The following is a 23,565-nucleotide window of genomic DNA, read 5'->3' on the forward strand; positions in this document are numbered from 1 at the left end:
AAAAAAATTCAATGGAGTTTGGATGGCACCCGGTGGCTGTTTGTGGTATAACGCCCTAAATAAAATCTCACAGGAACCTCAATTTTTTTCATATCAACTTCAAATTTGGAACATAACTTATTTAGACATAAGGCTATAATTTTATACCAATTTTAGAGTAAAACCTGATATATGTAAAATATTTTATATATATAAACTAAAATAAAATTAATATAGTGCATTTTCTTTATAGTAAATTAAAACTACTATAACTTTTTGATACTTAAATATCGCAAAAAGAAGATTTTTTTCAAAATATTTGCTGATTTTCTTCTTTAAAAAGAGACCAACCTTATGTCTGTATTCCAAAGTGTCTATAAATTACAACAATTTAAGTTTGGATAGTGCACCTGCATGCCTATTTTAAAAAATGGGGGGTGACAGTTAAGGAACATAACTTATTTAGACATAAGGCTATAATTTTATACCAATTTTAGAGTAAAACCTGATATGTAAAATATTTATTATATATAAACTAAAATAAAATATAGTGCATTTTCTTTATAGTAAATTAAAACTACTATAACTTTTTGATACTTAAATTATCGCAAAAAGAAGATTTTTTTCAAAATATTTGCTGATTTTCTTCTTTAAAAAGAGACCAACCTTATGTCTGTATTCCAAAGTGTCTATAAATTACAACAATTTAAGTTTGGATAGTGCACCTGCATGCCTATTTTAAAAAATGGGGGGTGACAGTTAAGGAAGAAAACAAAAGCTTGTCCGCTGAGGAAAAATCAATCATTACAGTTGACTGAACACACTTAGCCCTTTTCTGACAACATGCACCAACAGGCTTTTCAGCACAATTTAAACAGCAGAAACAATTATGACAATTGTTTATGACAATAAACAGAAACAATTATGAACCAAAAAAACAATTAGTAAAACGGCAAAAATGTACAAGAAAACATTTGCCTTCAAGTATCCCAACAAGGTATAACTGCTTTTACCCAGCAGCCATTCTAAAATCATATTAGAATTTTTAAGTTTAGATACATTTTTGAACTAGAAGTTTTTTGAGAGCTGCAAATACCCAAAGTTTTCTGATCTAACTACTGTATGCATGACTATAAGGCTAGTCCTTTTTATTATTTGAAATGAGCAGGCTACTGTTTTTTCCCTGCCGTCTGCAACTATCCAAACAGATGATCCGCCATATAAGAATGAATGACAGTTCTAGGAGAGAACTACCACTAGATGGAGACAAACACGCTTGGGTTTGATGGCAGGCAAGTACCACAGCAGACAACCGATTTTGTGCTTATTTATAGTTTTAATTTCAGAATTCAAACTGTGTCTGTCATGATTGGAAAAAAAAAAATAATACAAAGAGACAGCTTGATTTCAAAGTGCAATTATTGTTCATACAAATAAGTACGAAGTTGATCATATTTCATCAATACTGTAAGCATCTTGTGGAATTACAAATTACATTGGGGGGAAAAAAAAAAAAAAAAGACTCCAAACGGTTTAGACAATAAGGGTGGGCGAGGAATGATATACTTTCAGTATTATCTGCTACATTCATCTGCGACTAAGCTGCTTTTTAAAGGCCTTTAGGGACTTTGCCATCATGGGGGCCACTCCTGTGAACATACAAGACAAACACACCACATTAAGACCAGCAAAACAATGAGAGCATTTGCTCCTGTATCAACCATGTAATCAAATGACTTCAAATAAATGAAAATGTTCATTCAAATAAAAGCTGTAAATGAGAGCTGGTGTCACGTTCTGACTGTTGGTAATGTGTGATACAGGTCTCACGCTCAAATCGGCAAACCAGATAAACTACCAGATGCCAATTTTGTGCTGCTATTACAATTACACATATTATAACTATTGGAATATGGATTGACTCCTGCCAAATAAAGTGTGGTCTTTAGAGGCACAGTTGAAAACGTGTGAAAACTCACGTTTAATCTTCCGGGGGTCTTGGGCTTGGCCAGAGTTGTTAGTGGAGGGCTTTGGAGGCTCACTGAAGCCGGATCTTCCCCGATTCTCATTGGGTTTCACACTACTGTGGAGTGATAGATTTTCTTTGAATGATATTCATCTGCACAGTCACTAGCATGACACTAATGGAAGGGAATTCAATTCCCACTCTCTAAAAAACGAATTATGTTCACATGAACTCAATCCGAGCAGCTGAGTCCTTAGCCATCTTCAAGAATCGGCTAAAAACACATCTCTTCCATCTTTATTTGACCCTCTAACTCTAGCACTTTCTATTCTAATTCTATTCTTTAAAAAAAACTTGCCTGTTAGACTTGCACTCTATTCATTTACTAACTGCTTGTTTTCTTTTAAAAAAACAAACAAACACTTGCTTCTCTATTCTTTTTGCATTCTATGTGTTTTCTTTTTATTTATTATACAATTAACAATAGCAAAAAAGGCCTCTAACACTAGCTTGCTCTATTCTATCGGTTTTCTTTTTATTTCTTAAATAATAATAAAAAAAAACCTTGCTACGTGTACTGCGTTAAGCTAACTGAGACTTGTTATAGCACTTGTGTATCATTGCTCTCTTGTTGATTTTGATAGCTTCCATTTTCCTCATTTGTAAGTGGCTTTGGATAAAAGCATCTGCTAAATGACTAAATGTAAATGTAATGAAGGAATTTTCCATGTTGATATTTCACAGGTGTTTTATGAATTACGTCTCACATCGTGTTGTGTTTTAGGGTCAAAAGGAAGTTTCCGTAAACCAAAAAAAAAAAAAAAAAAAGTGTTCACTTAAAAATCACAATTTTCTGAAAATGTGAGAAAATATGAGTTCGTTTCTTCATCAAAAAAAAGACTGAGAAATTTCTTCCAAAAAAAAAAAATAAATAAATAAAAAGTCCATCCTTTTTTGTCCTCTCACATCAAAATCCATCTGCCTGTTTATTTAGAACTCTTTAGAACTTTGCTTGCAAACGGTGCTTGATCTGTGCTGTGCACATTTCTCTCCTGATTCAGATGAGATGACCGTTTCACTGGAGAAAGCAAAATATGGATAGAGGACCAGAAGCATTGGTTAAATACACTTTTTGCTTCACAAGATGTGAATGGCTGAAAGTTAAAAGTCTTATTGATGGATTTGTTTGTTTCTTACAAACGTGCATCTTTTCACTTCACAAGACATTAACTGATGTACTGGAGAGCTGTGGATTATTGTGATGTTTTTATCAGCTGTTTGGACTCTCATTCTGACGGCACCCATTCACTGCAGAGCATCCATTGGTGAAAAATAGTGATGAAATGCTACATTTCTCCAAATCTGTTCTGATGAGGAAACAAACTCATCTACATCTTGAATGGCCCGAGTAAATTTTCTTTTTTTTGGCTGAACTACTACTATAACAACAAATGTCCAGAAAGAAAATTACCAGTACCTTTTGAATTCTTCTACTGATTTTTTCCCCCTCACACTGCATGATGATATTTACACAGTTGTTTTATTCATTCTATAACTATGATGCAAGTACACACAGCTGGCTCTTTCACCAAAAGGGCTGGTTGTGGCCCTTCCAGCCTAATCTGGTCTGAACTGACCTGGCTCTGTCTGCTGGGTGAGGTAGTGTCACGGGGCCGGCCGTGCCGTGAAGCTCCTGTTGGATCCTCACATTTCTAGGTGGCTTAGCAGCTGAGTGAATAAACGCCATTTTCACCTGCCTGCCTAAAAGAGAAAAACAAAAGCACAAAACATTAAGTGTGACATTAGGCGTCAACAGACCTTCAAAGCAAAGTTAAAGCAGGTGGTGGGAGAAAACACACTGACATTTTGGATTTGGATGGCAATAAAATCATAGACTAGCCCTTGTAAATGTTGAAATGTCCTTACGTCTGCATGAGAAACAACTACAATCCAAATAGGGCTACATACACATTATTTGGGGTAATATGTACTAACAGAAACATTTTTTATATCTTGGTGTAGCGATGAAATTTCTGCTACACACCTCTGTGTGAGGAGAAACGGAAAAGATCATCAGAATCAGAATCAGAAGGAGCTTTATTGCCAATTGTGCTTACACACACACACACACAATTTGTCTTGGTGACAGAAGCTTCCAGTGCACACACAGGGTGACAAGTGACAAGACACAGATAACAGAATAAAAACAAGTGATTAAAAATAAATATGTCAAATCAATAAACCATAGAAAAGAAAAAAAGACAATATATTGTATGTACAGATGTGCTATATACAAATCATGCAAGGGAATGTGTATAGATGTAAGATTAAAACAATAGCATATGTATAATAAATATAAGTATAGATAGTTGGGTATTGCTCATGTTTTACTGTGCTCTAGATGATGCTGTATACAGTTATATTCTAAATATTTTTTCTTTCTCTAAAAGTTAGTTCCAGATTTCACAATCTTCCTTCTGGGAACTAAGCAACTAAAACATGTTTGTGAACACAACCAGAAACTAACCGCATCATTTTAAAAAAAAAATAAATGCAAGTCATCCATTACGATAATCTACAGTAAGAGCGAAGAGACGCTTTCTGAGCACTTTTTCCATTCAGTTGGCCAGCAAGTTCATATTAGATATACAAGAAAAATAAAAAACATGAGTACAGTACATTCCACTTCCTGTCACTTAATGTGCCAAAAATCCAACCCAGGAAATTTAAAGGGAGCCAATTTTTACATTTTGCCCAAAATGACATTTTACGAAATTTGGTAAAAAATTACATTATGCATCTTTTAATAGCGAACATAAGCAGAATTTAGTCAAAATGCCAAGATCAATTGCAAGACAACTGCTGTGATCTCATCTATGCTAAAAAAAATCATTTAGAAGATTAAACCGAGAAATCAAATGAGCCGAAAAAGAGCCTTAAAGAAGATGAAAACGAAAGTTTGAAGGCATTAGAATTCAACCGTATCCATCTACTTCCATTAACCCCAAAGTCAGAGTTGCGCTCTAAATCTATTCATCGTCTGAGCAGACAGACGGTCAGAACCATATTACCACAGAAGCCAACTGCATTTATGAGCCTTCAAGCTCAGCTCACCAACAAACAACTGCTCTCGCTCTGGAGAAACACTTAAAGATGAGGCTTACAGATTACACTTACAAATCATCTCCCAATAGTCAGTCAACGTCTGTCTAAAGTACCAGCTTGGACAGTAGAATTAAACATCAGCTGACAATCTACAGTAGAAGGAAGCAACTTTGAGGCTGGAACCCAAATCAGCTGTACTATAAGCCAGCACTGGGCAACATGACATTATTGTAGAGCAGTAGATACTTTAATATCATTTATACCATGCATATTAGGATATCAGTGGTCAGGGCTGCTTTGGGACATTAAAGAAACAGTTCGCCCCAAAATGGAAATTGGCTGTCCCTCAGGACATCCAAGATGTAGATGAATTTGTATCTTCATCAGAACAGATTTGGAAAAATGTAGCATTTATCATTATATCATCAATGGATCCTCTGCAGTGAATGGGTGCCGTCAGAAACGTCAGCGTCCAAACAGCTCATAAAAACATCATCATAATAATCCACAAGTACTCCATCACATCTTGTGAAGTGAAAAGCTGCATGTTTTTAAACTTCAAACCATTGCTTCCAGCTAAAATATGAGTCCTCTATCCATAACAGAGGGTGAAATGGGATGGACATTTTCACTGGATGAAGAATTATGGATTATGGACTGGTAATTTGGCCAAAAGCAATGGTTTAAAGTTAAAAATTTTAATGATGGATTTGTCTTTTTTTACAAACGTGCATCTTTTCACTTCATAAGACATTAACTGACGGACTGGAGAGCTGTGGATCACTTGTGGATTATTATTGTGATGTTTTTATCAGCTGTTTGGACTCTCATTCTGACGGCACCCATTCACTGCAGAGCATCCATTGCTGAGACAGTGATGTAATGCTACATTTCTCCAAATCTGTTCTCTAGAAGGAACACAAGTACATTTTCAGCAACTTTTAATTTTTGGGTGAACGATTCCCGTAACATGTGCAAGGAAGAAACAAGGAGTAATGAGAAACTGCAGAGCACAGTGCAAATCCAATTACCTTTGGGCTTCCCGGAGTGAGCAGAGACGATGCTCTTTGTGATTTGCTTTAGTTTTCTCTCCCTCTCCTTGGACATGCGGAGGTACATCTCTCTCCAGGACTCATACTCCTCCAGCTGGGCGTTTCTGAAGTCTTTCTGGCAGTGTCTCTCCCACAGGTGGTCCGTCACCCCAATGTACACCTGTGTCAGAAATACAAAACGTATATTGGGAAGTCACTTAAAGAAAAGAAAAAAAAAAAGAAAAAAAAAAGTACTTTTTTTTTTTTATTATTTCTCATAACCTTTTTGAACTTCGCGTCGTGCCTAACAACGCCCCTTAGCGGTTATAAATTCACTGTAAACCGCGGCTTCACGGGGCTTATTGCTTTAATTTAAAACTTTAATTGACTTGGTCATTAGGCAATTCCCACACTTCAATGCCATTATTTCATAGTTTTCATGACTATTATTCAAAATGTTAATAATAAAAAATAAGTCGTGTGGTTGAGTCAATGTATATCTATATGGCACACACAGTTTCCAGCATTCTCACTATGAAAGACAACAGTTAGCTTCTTACTGGATTACACTCCTCAATCCGGAGCAGCTGTTCAGGCGTGCAGCGCTCTAGTACTGGCTCCAAAATCTCAAATGGCACACCTCCAATTTCATAGAGAGCTGCAAAACGGTCCAAAAAAAAATATCAAGCTCACCTGACCTCACACAACTATAATATCGAGAACAAAATCACAATGTCCAGTCGCGTACCGTCAATGTTGTTCTGCAGCGTTCGAATGCATTGCTGGTACAGCGTCATCATGGTGGGCAGGTACGCCATCTTACTCCCAGAGTACACTTGCATCTTATTCTTCAGCCTTTGTCCAATGAAGACCGGGGCCTCTTCACAGACATCAATGACCTTTATATCCACTAGGAAAATAAATAAATATCTGAGATAATTTCTATTGTAGCAATGTCAAGCTTTTGGCATTTGAGAACATAGGGAAAAAAAAAACAGCAGATGCAAAGCTTTGACTAGGGTTGCAAAGGTGTGAAAAATTTCTGGAAACTTCCCAAAAATCCCTGGAATATTCCCAAAAATCCTGGAAAGTTTCCCAAATTTCTGGAACGTTTCCCAAATTTACTGGAAATTTTCCACCTTTTTGCAACCCTAGCATTGACCCACCTTTCTTTTCACTGAAGTACTGATACTGAGAAACATCCTCGCATTCAGGAAAACTGGTTGGCAAAGGAATGTTTAGCAAGTCCATCACTGACTGCTCAGGAACCTGGAGTTTAAAAATAAAATGTCTGTTATGATTTTCCGCAATTTCACATCGTTTTAAACCTGTATGACTTTGTCTTCAATGAAACACAACAGGTGGATTTTTGGTTTCTTTTCTATAGGATGAAAATCAATGGAAAGCGACTGGGGAATAGAGCTCCAAAATCTCAAATCAAAAATAGCAACATTAGCTGCATGCGTCAGGTTTGATATCAATAACATTAAAGGGTTAGTTCACCCAAAAATGAAAATTAGCCCATAAATTACTCGCCCTCAAGTCATCCTAGGTGTATATGACTTTCTTCTTTCAGACGAATCCAGTCGGAGTTATAGATCTGTCAAGCTGTTTAATGGCACTCAGCGGGTGTTGCATGCATCAGTCCAAAAGAAGTGAAATAAAAAGAGCCCATCCATAAAAAAAAGTGTCTCACGCATCACTTCTGAGCGGCGCATGCGCAAAGCCAACCTCCATACGTTATCTGCCCGGAGCTGCTTCCGTGTACAGCAGTGAGCACAAGCTACATTAAAGTGATTATTACGTTTTGAATATGGATATTTTTCTTACAAAAACGCATCGATTCGCTACAGAAGGCCTTTGTTCACCCCCCGGAGCCGTGTGAGCTTTTTTGGATGGGCGCTTTTTATTTAACTTCTTTTGGGCTGATGCACTGCAACACTCGCTGAGTGCCATGAAACAGCTTGAAAGATCAAAGACAATTTTTAATATAACTCCGACTGGATTCGTCTGAAAGAAGAAAGTCAATAAACCCTAGGATGACTTGAGGGGGGGGGGGAATTTATGGGCTAATTTTAATTTTTGGGTGAACTAACCCTTTAAGCATCATTGGTTACTCTGTGTTTGGCAAACTGATCCAATGTGACTCTATCTGAAAGCTACAGCAGAGCGTGAGATTTTCTGGACTAAAGAACATCATTGTGGCAGAACCAATTTTTTTTTTTGAAAGGATTGGAGAAAAACAACCACAAGCAACATACGCAGGTGTTTTTGTATACCGTTCTCATTGGGTCTTCTGTTACTGCTTTGCTTGTCTTCACAAGAGACACACCAGAGTTCTCTTTGTGGGCAGTTTTACGTCTCTTGGGGTTCTTAGCAACACCGAAGGATTTTTTGCGTTTGGGAGGCTCAAGGTCATAGCTCAGGTAGGCCTCAAAGGACATGGAAGGCGTTTGACAGCCATCCTCAGTCGCCATTGCTACTGCTTTGTCCGTGGCCTTCTCCATCTTTTCTTTCTTGCATGCATCTCCACTCTTCTCTCTCTGCTTTTGCCTTGCTTCAGGTCTTTTCAAAGATTTTTCACGTTTCGTATTCTCCTGTTTTTTTGTTACGCCAGAAACCTTGTCAGTCTTTTTGCTTTCATGTTTTGTGTGCTCACCCTTGCCATGTCCTGAGCCCTGATTTACACTTGAATCTTTTTTTGGCTCACCCTTTTTTTCACCATTAAAGTAGATTTTGGATTTACTGGGCTTGATTTTGCATTTAGTGTCAACATTCTGTGACATTTTCTTTTCAGTACTGGAATTCTCCATTTTTGGCTTCTTCCTAGAATTGGTAGTCTCTGAAAGCTGGCTGTTTTCATGTTTACTCCTTTCTTGAACGTCTTTATTAAGCTGTTCATTTTGGGTTAGGCAGTCATCAGGCTTTCCCCCACTCGAACTGCAAGAAAGAACAAAAAAAGTGCAGACCAGGAATACAGTAAGTCACATGAAAAAGATAAAATCTCAAATGCAAATAAAAACACTCCCCCCCCCCCCATTACAGATTTGTACCAGGACCAGATGATACCTTATAGAGTCTTTTGGAACAAGCGTTTTCCATCGATTAACCAATATTTTTGCCACCTTTCCTGCCTCATCGTGCTTCCGAAAGGAGTTGACGACTTTTCCAATTCCCGTTTCCTACAAACGAAATATGAATATTGGAAGCGAGAGAGAAAATATTTCAATATTTTTCAAAAATAAATTAAGCTCTTACAGCGAGAATTTCAAGTGTAATGTCCAATACTTCAAGTTTCTTCAAGATTTTCAGCAGCTGAAACAGAACAGGTTCAATTAAATAATCGAAGCCAAAGCAATAATTGACTTATTACCAGGTTTTGGGAAAAACACTGAATTTAAAAACTGCCTTGGTTTCAATTAATGAGAATTTAAACTCCAACAAGCTACTGAACTAGCACTAAAATTTCTAATATTCAAATCCGTTAAAGGATTTTTAGGCTGCATTAATTAGGTCAACCGGAACCGGGAACACTTCCCATAACACCCGATGTACTTGCTACATCGTTAGAAGAATGGCATCTACGCTAATATTAGTCTGTTTCTCTCTTATTCCGAGGTCACCGTTGCCACCAGATCCAGTCTGTATCCAGATCAGATGGTCACTGCAGTCACCCGGATCCAGTACGTATCCAGACCAGATGGTGGATCAGCACCTAGAGAGGACCTCTACAGCCCTGAAAGTCAGCAGAGACCAGGACAACTAGACAGCCCCAGATACAGATCCCCAGTAAAGACCTAGTCTCAGAGGGCCACCGGGACAAGACCACAGGAACCAGATGAGTCCTCTGCACAATCTGACTTTGCTGCAGCCTGGAACTGAACTGCTGGTTTTGTCTGGTCAGAGGAGAACTGGCCCCCCGACTGAGCCTGGTTTCTCCCAAGGTTTTTTCTCCATTCTGCCACCGATGGAGTTTTGGTTCCTTGCCGCTGTCGCCTCTGGCTTGCTTAGTTGGGGACACTTCATTTCCAGCGATATCGTTGACTTGATTGCAAATATACTATTTAAACTGAACTGAGCTGAATGAAGACATCACTGAATTCAATGATGAACTGCCTTTAACTGAAAAATTAGTGTTTACTATTGTCATTTTTGCATTATTGACACACTATTTTCCTAATTAATGCTGTTCAGTTGCTTTGACACAATCTGTATTGTTAAAAGCGCTATATAAATAAAGGTGACTTGACTAAAAGGAGAACTTTATTGAATTCAATAGTCAGAACAATCGAAGCAATCATCCAAACATTAATTAATGTTAGTGTGTTTGCAGATGTTTCAACAAACTAAGAACACTACTTGTTAGAAGTTTTGTTTAAGATCTTGCAAACCTGCTTCACATTGATTGTAAACTCGGAAACTTAGAGCACTCTGGGAAATTAAGTGTTATTCCACCACGCTCCAGAAAATAAGTTAAAGGCATGTATATGAATCAAATACAAATTTCTGTAGATTGCATTTCAAACTAATTAATACAATCTAACGTTACTGAAAATACCCATATGTTGTGGATATCACATACAGAACAGAATTATAAACCCGCCCATTTCCACGTGGCTGTTTAAAAATGTGAATTTGCTGAGCGAGCGCTCTGGTCGTGCTCTATGTATAGGGAAACCTCAGCTAAGGTACTATAAATGGGCAACGAAATAAGAGCCACCCACTGGTTGTAAAATACAAGGCACTGCGGATGTGCAGTAGAGGGGCTTCTGCAATGTGCAGTCACATCAAACAAAATACTACTTTGACAGGGCACTGCCAATGTCTCCAACATGTTGAATGTTACATTTAAACAAAACAAGTACTGCCACATTGCCTCTTCATGGCCTAAATTGACAGACAGCCAACATAAGAGACAACTGCAGTGTTATTTTTAGAAAGACCCCCTCTCAAGTGCCTACTCCCCCATCAACTCCACCTTCATGTCAACAGCTGCTGACATACTACATTTTCTATTCACAGTTCACCATCATTTTTTTTTCCTGTGCAAAGAAGTATGTATGTGTGCACTTATAAATAAATAACGTCATACCATTCATTTAACATACCATACCTTACATTTAAATCAAACTTTAGGTTTTAGACTTATAGGTGATCTTATAGGTTATTTAATGGCTTTTCAGTGAAATGTAAACAGTTAAACAATTACGGCCAAAAAAATCAAGAAACAGCAAACACGAAAAGGTGACATACAAGATAAATCTGATTACACAGTTCAACCTTTCAGTTTATTATTTAGTTTACTATTGTTTTAATGTATCCCAATTGTGTTTGCCTCCTACCCAAATTATTTAAAACATGCTAATATTAGAGGTTTTGTCTTGATGACCGAATTCACAAAAAGTCTTACTTTAAGAAGGTGCATGCTAGAAATTTGACTAAAAAGTTTAATGTTATTGCGTTAATCCTTGTGTTGTCTTGCCCTTGCGGCTTTATCTTTTCGTCTGTTTACATTATTTGTGTAAAACGATACAAAACCTTCTTGTTGGCAGTTGCAGAGCGACAGACAGCATCCTACCGTGTGTCCTTCACAGGATTCTTTCAGCTGATGTTTTAATTGCCAAACCTTTTTCACATCAGCTGCGGCCATGTCAGCTCCTCACATGCGCCTTACGCTTATTCAAGTCTCGCCATATTTTTTCGTCACCTTTATATGGGCGGAGACGATACAAGGTATTTTACCTGGTTGGAAAGGCTAGAGTCCCCTCACAATCATTGCACACGAGCTATTGGACAAATAAAGACGCACCGCGGGGCGTATGTCTCCAAAACACTCCACAAACGCACGCAATCACACTTTTGAACTGATTACTGAATGTAAGCAGTTAGTTACAACTTTAATAAAACCTGCAGCACACTAAAAAAGACCAAACGCATATCCTACTGAATTTAATTGTTTGTTTGTTTGGTTGGTGTGTGTGTGTGTGTGTGTGTGTGTGTGTGTGTGTGACTACATAAACGCCGGATGCTCGTCAGTAGAGTCAGCTGTCATGGCTACCCCGTTGAAAATATAACGTAATTTAATCTTGAAATGATCTGAGTTTTTATAATAATACATAAATAAATAAATAAGCCTAAAAGCTAACATGAAAACTTCGCAGTGCTTGCAGTTCTTCAAAAATAAATCTGCACTTCTTTACATATGCAGCTACTTTAATAATTGGTCGTTCCCATTAATAAAACTATTAATTTATACATTTATATACATTTAACGTACATGGAACCCTTCCACTGCACAAAACAAAGATTATATAGCCTAGTTGAAAAAAAAACCGCTCGTATTTTTAAAAATGTTCTTAACGAGAAAAAATTAATTAATTAAAATAAAAAACAAAACGTTTATTTTTAAGCGCGTGGAGACGCCTGAGTTCAGTTCCGTTCAGTTGCGCTCTATCTGTGCGCTATCTGTTTCCGTCCTGTTTAAGCCTTAACCCTGTTTTTTTTTTTTGTCTTAAAGTGTTTTTATGTTTTTCCTTCTCGTAAAAACCGCCTGACATGATCAAACTACATCTAACGCATTTCACGCCAATAATTATTTATGAGCTCTCGGTGAAACAACGGAGCTGCAAACGCTCCGCACTATTTGCGCAATCACTTCTTCTCTGAGAGCAGGAGAGGAGGAGTTAAGCGGCTCTCTATTCGGACCTCGGACGGAGCGTCTCTCTCTCCTGCGCACCAACTTGGAGGTGCAAGTCTGTCCTTCTCCTCCACCTACTTCATCTCGACATCGGTAAGTGCGTTATACTTGTCTTTATACAAACAGATTTCGGTGGTTCATTACAGCACCTTAGTTTAACAAACAACGATCTTATCAATTACCACTGTGGCACAAGGAGGTTCTTGAGTTAATTATATGAATCTTGGTATAGGTTCTTCAGGTCAGTGTATTGGGTTCTGTTTTTAAAGCACCAAAATAATGGTGCTTGTTTTACAGCATGAAATAAAAAAATATATTTATATATGATTAATGTAGTTATTGTTAGTGGGAAAAGTTTCTTCTGTTTCATCAGGCTGTACGTTTGTTCTGATTGGAGCCTCTTTTCATATTCATGTGTGTGTGTGCGTGCGTGCGTGTGTGTGTGTGTGTGCATGTGTGCATGTGTGTGTGTGTGCGTGTGTGTGTGTGTTTGTGTGTGCGTGCGTGCGTGCGTGTGTGTGTGTGTGCATGTGTGCATGTGTGTGTGTGTGCATGTGTGTGTGTGTGAACTTGGTACAAATACAACACTCATAGACCCTAGGAGTAGTATTATTTTAATTTAACAAAATAACATTTCCTCACAAATACAGTTATCAGTTATAGTACTGAAAGGACAGATGGGTTTAAATGACTTAGAGTCTATAAAAGGAACCTTAGGGCAACGGTACACTGCCTTTCTATTCTTGGCCATAGATGTGATAACTTGTGACAGATGCAAAGAGAGGAATGCCGAGGTGATATGCTGCGATAACAACTCTTAAGAGTTAATTTTGGTATTTTAAAGAGCATTAGTATAAAGCTTTACACTTCTGAGATGACTTTTTGAGTTGTTGTTGTTTTTTTGCTTCTTGTTAGAGTGACCCCAATAGTTAAGCAACACTGCACGTGGTTTTGAAATATGAGAAAAGTCTGTCACTACAGACTTCAGAGGACTGGTTCAGTCTGAGAATGTGATGTTTTTTTTTTTTGTTGAAAACACAAAGTATTATGCAAAATTGCTGAATTAATGATACATAGAGCATTGTAAAATGAAAGATCTCTTGCACAATATTAAAATGTTGCATACATTGTTTGAGAGCAGGATTGCAACCAACTATACATTTTCATATAATCAATGAATATGGCTTTTTCAAAAATTGATTCTTGAGCTATGACTTTTGGTAGGCTACACCCAGTCTTGAATATTTGTTAACTTCCTTTTTATACAAGATTATGGTTGCTAATAGATAGCCCAATGCTGAAGTATAAGTTTAGCATATTTCAATTGATGTATATTTGGTCAAAATGTAATAAGTTGGTTAAATTATGCTGTAAACATAGAAAGTGGTCACCTCCTGCATGCTAACAGGTCAAGAGTAATAGATTTGTTCAGATTTGTCTGTACACATGTGTTCAAATGTGTTCTTCGATTCATAATGTGTTCGTATTTTGTCAAAATTCTTTTTAGGTCTTGGCTGTGACCCATCACTACAGTCATGGCACCCAAAAAGAACAAGGCCGCTAAGAAGAACAAAGCTGACATCAATGACATGACAATTCTGGTAGAGGACATTCCCACCAACAAAATCAATGGGCTCAACACTCTCCTGGAAGGTGGAAACGGCTTTAGTTGTATCTCAACGGAGGTCACTGACTCCGTCTATGCACCCAACCTCTTGGAGGGTCTTGGCCACATGAGGCAAGACAGCTTCCTCTGTGATCTGACTGTAGCAACCAAGTCCAAATTCTTTGACGTTCACAAAGTCGTGATGGCTTCCTGCAGTGAGTACATCCAAAACATGCTCAGGAAGGATCCAGCCCTCAAGAAGATTGAGCTCAGTGATTTGTCCCCAGTCGGTCTGGCTACAGTCATCACATACACCTATTCTGGAAAACTGACCCTGTCTTTGTACACCATTGGTAGCACGATATCAGCAGCCATGCTGTTGCAGATCCATTCTCTGGTGAAGATGTGCAGCGAGTTCTTGATGCGGGAGATCAGCGTGGAGAACTGCATGTATGTTGTCAACATCGCCGACACGTACAGTCTGAAAGAGACGAAAGAGGCTGCGCAGAAGTTCATGCGGGAGAACTTCATCGAGTTCTCCGAAATGGAGCAGTTCCTAAAGCTCACCTACGAGCAGATCAGCGAATTTCTCACGGACGACTCGCTCCAGTTGCCCTCTGAGCTCACAGCTTTCCAGATCGCAATGAAGTGGTTAGACTTCGATGAGAAGAGGCTGAAGTATGCTCCTGATCTGTTGTCCAGCATCCGCTTTGGAACCATCTCACCCCAGGATCTTGTTAGTCACGTGCAGATCGTTCCCAGGATGATGCAAGATTCTGAGTGCCACCGTCTGTTGGTCGATGCCATGAATTACCACCTGCTGCCATTCCAGCAGAACATCCTGCAATCCAGAAGAACCAAGGTCCGTGGAGGCCAACGAGTGCTGCTCACGGTGGGAGGCCGGCCTGCCCTAACCGAAAAATCTCTCAGCAAGGACATTCTCTACAGAGATGATGACAGTGTCTGGAACAAGCTGACTGAGTTGCCCGCGAAGAGCTTCAATCAGTGTGTTGCTGTTTTGGACGGCTTCCTTTACGTGGCTGGTGGTGAAGACCAGAATGATGCTAGGAACCAAGCAAAACATGCCGTCAGCAATTTCATCAGGTAAGAGATGAGAGATCACTTAAAGGGATAGTTCACCCATAAATGAAAATTCTGTCATTAATTACTTACCCTAATGTGGTTCCAAACCTGTAAGACCTTTGTTCATTTCCGTAACATTAAAATTAAAGGGGTCATATGACGATGCTTTTGTGTATTTGGTGTAATGCAATGTGTTTACGTGGTTTAAGGTTAAAAAACACATTACTTTCCACATACCGTACATTATTGTTGCTCCTCTCTGCCCCGCCTTTCTGAAACTCGTTGATTTTTACAAAGCTCATCGTTCTGAAAAGCGAGGTGTGCTCTGATTGGCCAGCTATCCAGTGCGTTGTGATTGGCCGAATACCTCAAGCATGTGACGAAAATGTTACGCCCCTCACCATATTTGGAAACACACAGCATCTCCATGACATGGCGGCGGCGGCAACAATACTACAGCAAGAATAAAAGTTACGTCTTCTTTCTTTGGGTAAACATTTGGGCAGTGTTATGCAAATCGTCCAACACAGTGACGTAGATATGTGGGAGCGTGTTTGAATGAGGCGTTTTAGGAGGGCGTGGACGAGTCTTAACTTTTACAAAGAATATTTCTTTGGGTTTGAGACTTTAGTCTTTGCAACTTTACGAATCTTATATATGCATGAACAGCTTGTAACACTCCAAAGACAAAGGAAAATTTGAAATAGCATCATATGACCCCTTTAAGATATTTTTGATGAAATCTGAGAGCTCTCTCAAAGCAATTGAAATGTTCCCAGACCCAGAAACGTAGTAAGGACATCAGTGGTTCAACCGCAATTTTACGAAGTTACGAGAATACTTTTTGTGTGCAAAGAAAACAAAAATAACGACTTTATTCATCAATTCTTCCCCTCCAAATCATGCCTTCCGCCATTATTGTGAGTACCATGACGCATGCCGTGCTTTCCTCTTTTTTTTTTTTACGTGCAGAGGTACTCTCGATAGTGGCAGAAGGCGTGATTTGGAGGAGAAGAATTGTTGAATAAAGTCGTTATTTTTGTTTTCTTTGCGCACAAAAAGTATTCTCATACCTTCGTAAAACTGCGGTTGAACCACTGATGTCACATGGACTATTTTAGTGATGTCCTTACTACCTTCTGGACCTGGGAACATTGCAGTTGTGTTGCTCTCTATGGAGTGTGAGAGAGCTCTCGGATTTCATCAAAAATATCTTAATTTGTGTTCCGAAGATGAACGAAAGGACCCGGGTTTGGAACGACATGAGGGTGAGTAATTAATGACAGAATTTTCATTTTTTTGGGTGAACTATCCCTTTAAGTGTCTAAAGTCTATTGGCATGTATTTTTTCGAAGTGATGCATCACTCACGAGTGTTTCCCTCATTAGATATGACCCCCGATTCAACACGTGGATCCACCTGGCAAACATGATTCAAAAGCGCACTCATTTCAGCCTCAACACCTTCAACGGTCTCCTGTTTGCTGTAGGGGGGCGTAATTCTGACGGCTGCCAGGCATCTGTCGAGTGCTACGTTCCATCCTCTAACCAATGGCAAATGAAAGCAGCAATGGAAGTCCCTAGATGTTGCCACGCTAGCACAGTTATTGATGGCAAGATCTTGGTGAGCGGTGGTTACATTAACAACGCCTACTCTCGCTCTGTATGTTCTTACGACCCATCCACCGATAGCTGGCAGGATAAGAACAGCCTGAGCACCCCGAGAGGATGGCACTGTTCAGTGAGCGTTGGAGACCGTGCCTATGTTCTCGGTGGCAGCCAATTGGGCGGCCGTGGCGAGAGGGTCGACGTCTTGCCAGTTGAATGTTACAACCCTCACTCCGGCCAGTGGAGCTACGTCGCCCCCTTGCTCACAGGACCCGCTTTATAATATAATTTTTACTCACAGATGCCAAGATTAATTGTCAGTTCGTGGCAATCTCGGACATGTTGGATGTCAAGTCACAACATAATAATGCATACAAATTAACAATTATTTATATAAGCCACTATGTTTAAAACTGAAGCGATTTGAAAACAACTAAAGATGGATGCATTTCGAAGATGGTTCGTAGGTTTTGTGGGAACAGGAAAATTCAGAGAGATTTGTCTTGGAGGTAGATTTATTGTTTATAAGGTTTATGGGAAATAGGAAATGCATAAAAAACAACACATATTTGTAAAATCAAGAGTTATAATTTTCATTGGGAAATTATTTTCCAAATGGGGCCAATTCTCCGGTTATGATTTGATTAGTCCCTTAATGTGCAAAATGAGGTGATTGCAACACTGCAAACTGTCCAGATATATTAGACATTGTCCTTTGATCAACAATGGAGCATTGGTTGTATAGATTGCTTGAGAAAGCCAGGTCTTAACATTTCACCTACAACCTATGAGGAGTAGGAGTTTATTTGATCATGTAATACACCGACAAAGTGCTGCTGACTCTTGGAAAATCAAGCAAGTTAATTATAAGCAGGGTTCCTGGCAAGAGGGAACCATTAGGCCACAGAGAGAAGGACACATATCCTCAGCCCTGTAGCATTTCAGTCATGATGACCCTGTTTGAAAAATACAAAAACAGACACTATGATGGCGTGGGTGATGATGTGAACACTGAATAGGACATAAAAGGATATACAGTGGTGGCATATTTTGTAAACTGAGAGAATAAATAATTGTGAAAAAAAAAAAGTTTTGGCCTGAACCGTCAAGAGGACAAGTATAAAATCCGCTTTGTTTCCTGATGGTTCATGATTTGTAATATTCTGGTTAGAAAACATTGTATGATAGAAAAAAAAGTGACAACTGGACACATTTAATACTTTAATAAGGTATTGCTTATTTAAGGTAAATCAATGGATAGTATTTACAATATACAGTACATACTGTAATACATGTTGTCAAATAATAAAGCTCTGCATATTTATTAAAGCTTCTTAAGAAATGTTGCTGTTGACATTTTTCTTGGAACCTATTTTGAACAATGACAATGAGAGCGAGAGAGCGAGAGAGAGAGATTTCCTTCATTCATACCTGTTTGTCCAACCAATGAAATACATTGTTTTTGCATTTCAGTTTAGTGCAGCTAGTGGCACAGAAATAGCTTCAGGCATAGTTCACCTAATAATGAAAATTCTGTCATCATTTACTCGCCCTCCACTTGTTCCAAACCAGTATAAAGTAAATGTTTTTCTTCTTCTGAACAAAAAAAGAAGGTATTTTGAAGAATATAGGTAACCAACCAGTTGATGGTCTCCAATGATTTCCATAGTTTTTTTCTTCTTCTTCTCCATACTATGGAAGTCAATGGGGTACATCGTCCATCAACTGTTTGGTTACCCATAATCTTCAGAATATCTTCTGTTGTGTTCAGCAGAAGAAAGAAGTCCATACAGGTTTGGAACAACTCAAGGGTGAGTAAATGGTGACAATTTTCATTTTTTGGTGAACTATCCCTTTACCATTAGACTTTCAAGTTCACTAAGTAAACATAATGGGCGTTGGAGTGGCAGCTAACAGACAGTATGACAATGCAAAATGCATAATAATTATGACGATGACAAGTGAATATAAAAGAAGTGACTCCTGACCTAATAGCAATAGCCCCATTTGCTTTATCCCATTCACATTATTGACATCTTCAATATAAAGTTTATGGGTCACTCAAAAACATCTGCTAAAAGATGAAAATAACCATTAGGGAACGTTCTGTTTGCTGTTTTTGGTGTTGCTTCGAACCCTAACATAAATGTCTTGCTAAATAGCATATCCAAAATACACGTAATTAAATAGTATTTTCACACGAATACAGTGTTTTGTCAAACTTCGCTAAAAAAAAAGCATCAACAACGACAACATGTGAATGTGACCTTCATATAAGAAGAAAAAAAAAACGTTTAATAAAAAATAACCGCTTATGCCCTCATAACAAACACCCATTCCGCCTATATTTTGCATTGTCATGATTACAAAAGCGCATTCAAACCGATCGGCTTCCACAGCAGCTCTGTTACCTTGGTCACGCCGTCACCAGCACAACAACAGGACAGGACTGCGGAGTCATTACATGACGTCACCGCCTCCGACACAGTCACGTGCTCCCAGTTCGCGTAAAGTGTCCGTGCGCGAGGAAGGGGTTGACACAGCTCGCGCACTGCGATCAAATATCAGCTGCTCGCAATTCGCCACGGCTTTATTGCGTTACAGTCGTGGTGGCGAGAGACCGTAGCCCGTGTTTGACTCGGAACCGCTAGGACGAGAAAAGTGAATACATCCGCGTTTAAAACGAATCATAGAAGGCCTCGCGTGCGTGCGTGTGCGCTCGCGAGCGTTAAATAGTCGTTGAGTATTGCGAGTGAAGGGAGATCGCGGTGCGCGGTGGAGGAGACGCAGAAGTCCGAGTCCGAGTCCATAACAATACGCGAGGGATCGTAGGTTTGTGCTATGGGCTTACTGTCCCAAGGGTCGCCGCTCAACTGGGAAGAGACCAAGAAACATGCGGACCACGTTAGAAAGCACGGCATCCTGCAGTTCCTCAACATCTACTACAAGGTCAAAGAGCGCCAGAAGGATGTGCTGAAATGGGGAGACGAGGTGAGGCTCTCTCTCATCTGCAGAAATGCACGGCATAACTGCGTGCGATGGAGAAACACGTGGTTGCGTGTTTAGAGGCAGCGTGCAATGATGCAATGGACCAAATGTGGATGCTGCTTGTGAGCAGGTGCGCCGTTCAGCTCGCTTTGTGTTATGCATGTTTTCTGCTTTGTGCAATGGCACTTGTGGATGCATGATTCTTAAAATCCTTGCGATCTGAAGGCTAATGCTTATTCAGTTTTGTAGGCAAATACAATTCATGCGCATGCATGATTTTATTGACCAAATTAAAACTTCACGGTTTCGATCTGGCTGTTAACTTTCGATAGTGAAGGGAAAGCAGTCTAGACACTGCACAGCTGAAGCTCAAATTTAAGATATTTTGATTTGATTTCACTCCATGTTCTACCATTTTTTTCCCCCAGTGTTGTTGAGGAGTTGGTTATTATTCTCAAATGTGGAAAATCACAGTAATAAGGTATGAGAGGGTGTGTCCAAACTTTCCACTGATATACAGTATAATGCAGCCCAGGCATGTAAAGATCTGCCCACAGTGCGCTTTTATGACAATTACAAAATCCCATTTCCATTGGATGGGTGGGCGGGTCGTCATCTTTTAGTGAGCTCTTGCTCTTTTTAAAAAAAAATTTTTTTACTGTTCTTAACCGTGTACTAAACATTTCAAACAAGGGCGCCTAAAAGTGTTTTCATGTACAAACTTGCAGTTCATGTAGGATCAACAGGCTTGTCAATTCCTAAACCTCCTTTTTCAAATGGCTTTTCCTTTCATTACCTTTGTTCGGCCGGAAGTCGTCAATGGATTTATGATCAAACCTGCTGGAATGTTGTTGGTTTAGGTGAATCATTTATTCAGCGTTGGTGGATTTAAAAGGCCAAGAGAATGGAATGGCATCGGTCTAGAAATGTCTCACTGCAGTTTTACTTCCACAATGAGTATGTTAGGAATGTTTGGAGAAAAATAATATTGTGCTTTGTCATCGATGCATTTGCAATTCAAATCCACTCACGCATAATGTGCAAGAAACCGTGCTCACAGAAACTATTTTTTACCTGTGGGTAATATCTTGTGGCTTTGTTAGTAACGTGACGGACTGTGTTGTAGAAAGTGTTTGAAACATCTTGCAGGTGGAGTACATGTTGGTGGAAATGGATGACAAAAATGAAAAAGTCCGCCTAGTTCTGAACGGGAAGGATGTTTTGGAAACCCTTCAGGAAAAGGGTGAAAAGATCAACCCCAAGTGAGTAACCTTTCTAAGTGGGATGTATTGTGTGTCACACAAAAAAAATTTGGTTGAGAAGGTTTAAAACCAGGTCAGATTTATCCATAAGAATATGCATATTTTGGTAGCATATTCAGAGTTTTGCTACAGGGTCACTGAAAATAGCAGGTTTAGCTGCAACTGTGTTTAAAAAGAATAAAAAAAACTTCTGGCCTTTATTGCACCCATTGTTGATTAATTTGAAAACTGGGTGACCCACTTTAACCTCAGCCGGTCAGCCAATCCCTCTTTTATGCATGCGTCTAACCCGTCAACAAGATCGATCGTATCTTTTGTACCTGTACTTCTTGTAATTTTTAAACGACGGATTCATAAGAGTCAATTGAAGCAATTGGTTTGGACAGCATTAGGGATATGCCGGTATCAAATTCTCATGTTGCGATTAATTGCTAATGCTTTTATCACGGTATGCGGTATTATCACGATGTTGAAATTTAGTTTTTTTAAAAAGTGCTGTCATAATACAGTATAACATTTTTCTTATAACAAAAATAACTGAACATTTAGCAATAAAGCAATACAGAAAAATGTATAAAGTAAAAAATTTTACACAGATTAAAGTGCAAAAGAACTATAAAGACCAATAGGTATCACTTTACAATAAGACCTCATTAGTTAACCTTAGTTAATGCATTAACATTCACAATGAGCAATAGCTACATTTGCTACAGAAGTTATTAATCTCTGTTTAAAAAATACAAGTCTTAGTTCATGTTAGCTCATTAAATAACACAGTTGCAACTTTAGATTTTAACAACGTGTTATTAAATATTGTAATTACCTAAGATTAATGAATGTTCAGAAGAATTTTCATTGGCAGTTTATGTTAATTAATGAATTAACTAATGTTAACTAATGAAGCCCTAATGTAAAGTGTGACCGAACAATAAAGAATCAAAACACTTTCAAACAATATCTAGGGCATGTTGTAGTCCAGATTAAAATGTAAAAAAAAGTTTGAAAATAAATAGCCTATTAAGTCTAAATATTTAAGTATTTGGCGCTGTGATGAACATCATAGCAAATACACAAATCTGAATGGCTGTTTAAATCATTTAAACACCTTTCAGAAACAGAAAGTAGTGCAGCTGCTTTGTTTACAGGGTTTCCGGGGTAAAGGCTGCATTTAAATGAATTATTATATTATTATTATTATAATTTCTGCAGTTTAGCGCCATCTGCTGTCAGAGAGTGAAAGTGCGCTTTCATCCAGAGCGTCTCTCACATGTTCCGCCATGTGCTTCACGTCCACGCTTGTTTACATCAGAGTGCGCACGCGTCTTTCACGCAGCATACAGCGGTGTTGTGCATTTTGACCAGTTGATGGGAAAAGTATTCTTAAAATGCATTCAAAATTCGGAATAATTTGTAATATATAATTATTCACGGTATTTAGAAGTGCCCACGATAACAATATCGTGCATATTCATTACCGTGATATATCGCATTACCGAATACCGTCACAAGTCTAATTTCATACTGTAACTAGTAGTAGGTGATCGTTCACATGCTGCTTGAATAGAGGTGACTACGGTGATCTGACATCAGTGACATAACTAATGTTAACTAATGAAGCCCTAATGTAAAGTGTGACCGAACAATAAAGAATCAAAACACTTTCAAACAATATCTAGGGCATGTTGTAGTCCAGATTAAAATGTAAAAAAAGTTTGAAAATAAATAGCCTATTAAGTCTAACTGTGATGAACATCATAGCAAATACACAAATCTGAATGGCTATTTAAATCATTTAAACAGGATTCAGAAACAGAAAGTAGTGCAGCTGCTTTGTTTACAGGGTTTCCGGGGTAACAGCTGCATTTAAATTAATTATTATTATTATTATGATTATTTCTGCAGTTTAGCGCCATCTGCTGTCAGAGAGTGAAAGTGCGCTTTCATCCAGAGCGTCTCTCACATGTTCCGCCATGTGCTTCACGTCCGCGCTTGTTTACATCAGAGTGCGCACGCGTCTTTCACGCAGCATACAGCGGTGTTGTGCATTTTGACCAGTTGATGGGAAAAGTATTCTTAAAATGATCAAAAATCTGAAATCAAAATTCTGAATAACTTGTAATATATTAATTATTCACGGTATTAGAAGAGCCCATGATAACAAACAAGTCTAGGCTTGATTTGAAGTAGGGCTGTGCGATATTGAAAAAAAATGCGATATGCAATAACTCAATTAACTCAATA

General features: G+C 38.6%; 3 protein-coding genes across 4 annotated transcripts in view; 2 read left to right on the forward strand and 1 right to left on the reverse strand.

Annotated features, from left to right (window-relative positions):
- Nucleotides 1-1,314: 1,314 nt before the first annotated feature.
- Nucleotides 1,315-11,774, reverse strand: eloal (elongin A, like). Of its 2 annotated transcripts, XM_016567265.1 has the most exons (11): nucleotides 11,660-11,773; nucleotides 9,340-9,396; nucleotides 9,151-9,263; nucleotides 8,361-9,021; nucleotides 7,248-7,350; nucleotides 6,830-6,991; nucleotides 6,642-6,739; nucleotides 6,082-6,262; nucleotides 3,583-3,706; nucleotides 1,959-2,062; nucleotides 1,315-1,628 (listed from the first exon to the last, which is right to left on the reverse strand). In XM_016567265.1, exons 1-11 carry the CDS (start codon nucleotides 11,729-11,731, stop codon nucleotides 1,567-1,569), a joined length of 1,737 nt encoding a protein of 578 aa, XP_016422751.1. In that variant the 5' UTR covers nucleotides 11,732-11,773; the 3' UTR covers nucleotides 1,315-1,566. The 2 variants fall into 2 exon arrangements, with proteins under 2 accessions (XP_016422751.1, XP_016422756.1); XM_016567270.1 differs by lacking the exons at nucleotides 1,315-1,628; nucleotides 1,959-2,062 and adding an exon at nucleotides 2,718-2,753 and having other exon boundaries at nucleotides 11,660-11,774.
- A 958-nt stretch (nucleotides 11,775-12,732) lies between these two features.
- LOC107751403 (kelch-like protein 31) lies at nucleotides 12,733-17,357 on the forward strand. Its single transcript, XM_016567135.1, has 3 exons — nucleotides 12,733-12,871; nucleotides 14,286-15,488; nucleotides 16,856-17,357. Exons 2-3 carry the CDS (start codon nucleotides 14,314-14,316, stop codon nucleotides 17,355-17,357), a joined length of 1,677 nt encoding a protein of 558 aa, XP_016422621.1. The 5' UTR covers nucleotides 12,733-12,871; nucleotides 14,286-14,313.
- Nucleotides 17,358-19,610: 2,253 nt separating this feature from the next.
- LOC107751313 (glutamate--cysteine ligase catalytic subunit-like) overlaps nucleotides 19,611-23,565 on the forward strand; it is a 26,410-nt gene continuing 22,455 nt past the window's right edge. The window contains exons 1-2 of the mRNA XM_016566992.1: nucleotides 19,611-20,065; nucleotides 21,212-21,324. Of these exons, the coding sequence (XP_016422478.1) occupies nucleotides 19,916-20,065; nucleotides 21,212-21,324 (263 nt within the window). The 5' untranslated portion in view covers nucleotides 19,611-19,915. The remainder of the gene's footprint in view (nucleotides 20,066-21,211; nucleotides 21,325-23,565) is intronic.

The sequence above is a fragment of the Sinocyclocheilus rhinocerous genome, unplaced genomic scaffold (assembly GCF_001515625.1).
Source record: "Sinocyclocheilus rhinocerous isolate Xijiao unplaced genomic scaffold, SAMN03320098_v1.1 scaffold552, whole genome shotgun sequence".
NCBI lineage: Eukaryota > Metazoa > Chordata > Actinopteri > Cypriniformes > Cyprinidae > Sinocyclocheilus > Sinocyclocheilus rhinocerous.

Coding starts and splice junctions, on each gene's coding strand:
- eloal (XM_016567265.1), bottom strand. CDS start 11,731: ATGGCCGCAGCTGATGTGAAAAAGGTTTGGCAATTAAAACATCAGCTG. Junction 6,740..6,829: donor GCTGCAGAACAACATTGACG/GTACGCGACTGG, acceptor ACCGTTTTGCAG/CTCTCTATGAAATTGGAGGT. Junction 6,263..6,641: donor GGATTGAGGAGTGTAATCCA/GTAAGAAGCTAA, acceptor TTTCTGACACAG/GTGTACATTGGGGTGACGGA.
- LOC107751403 (XM_016567135.1), top strand. CDS start 14,314: ATGGCACCCAAAAAGAACAAGGCCGCTAAGAAGAACAAAGCTGACATC. Junction 15,489..16,855: donor GCCGTCAGCAATTTCATCAG/GTAAGAGATGAG, acceptor TTCCCTCATTAG/ATATGACCCCCGATTCAACA.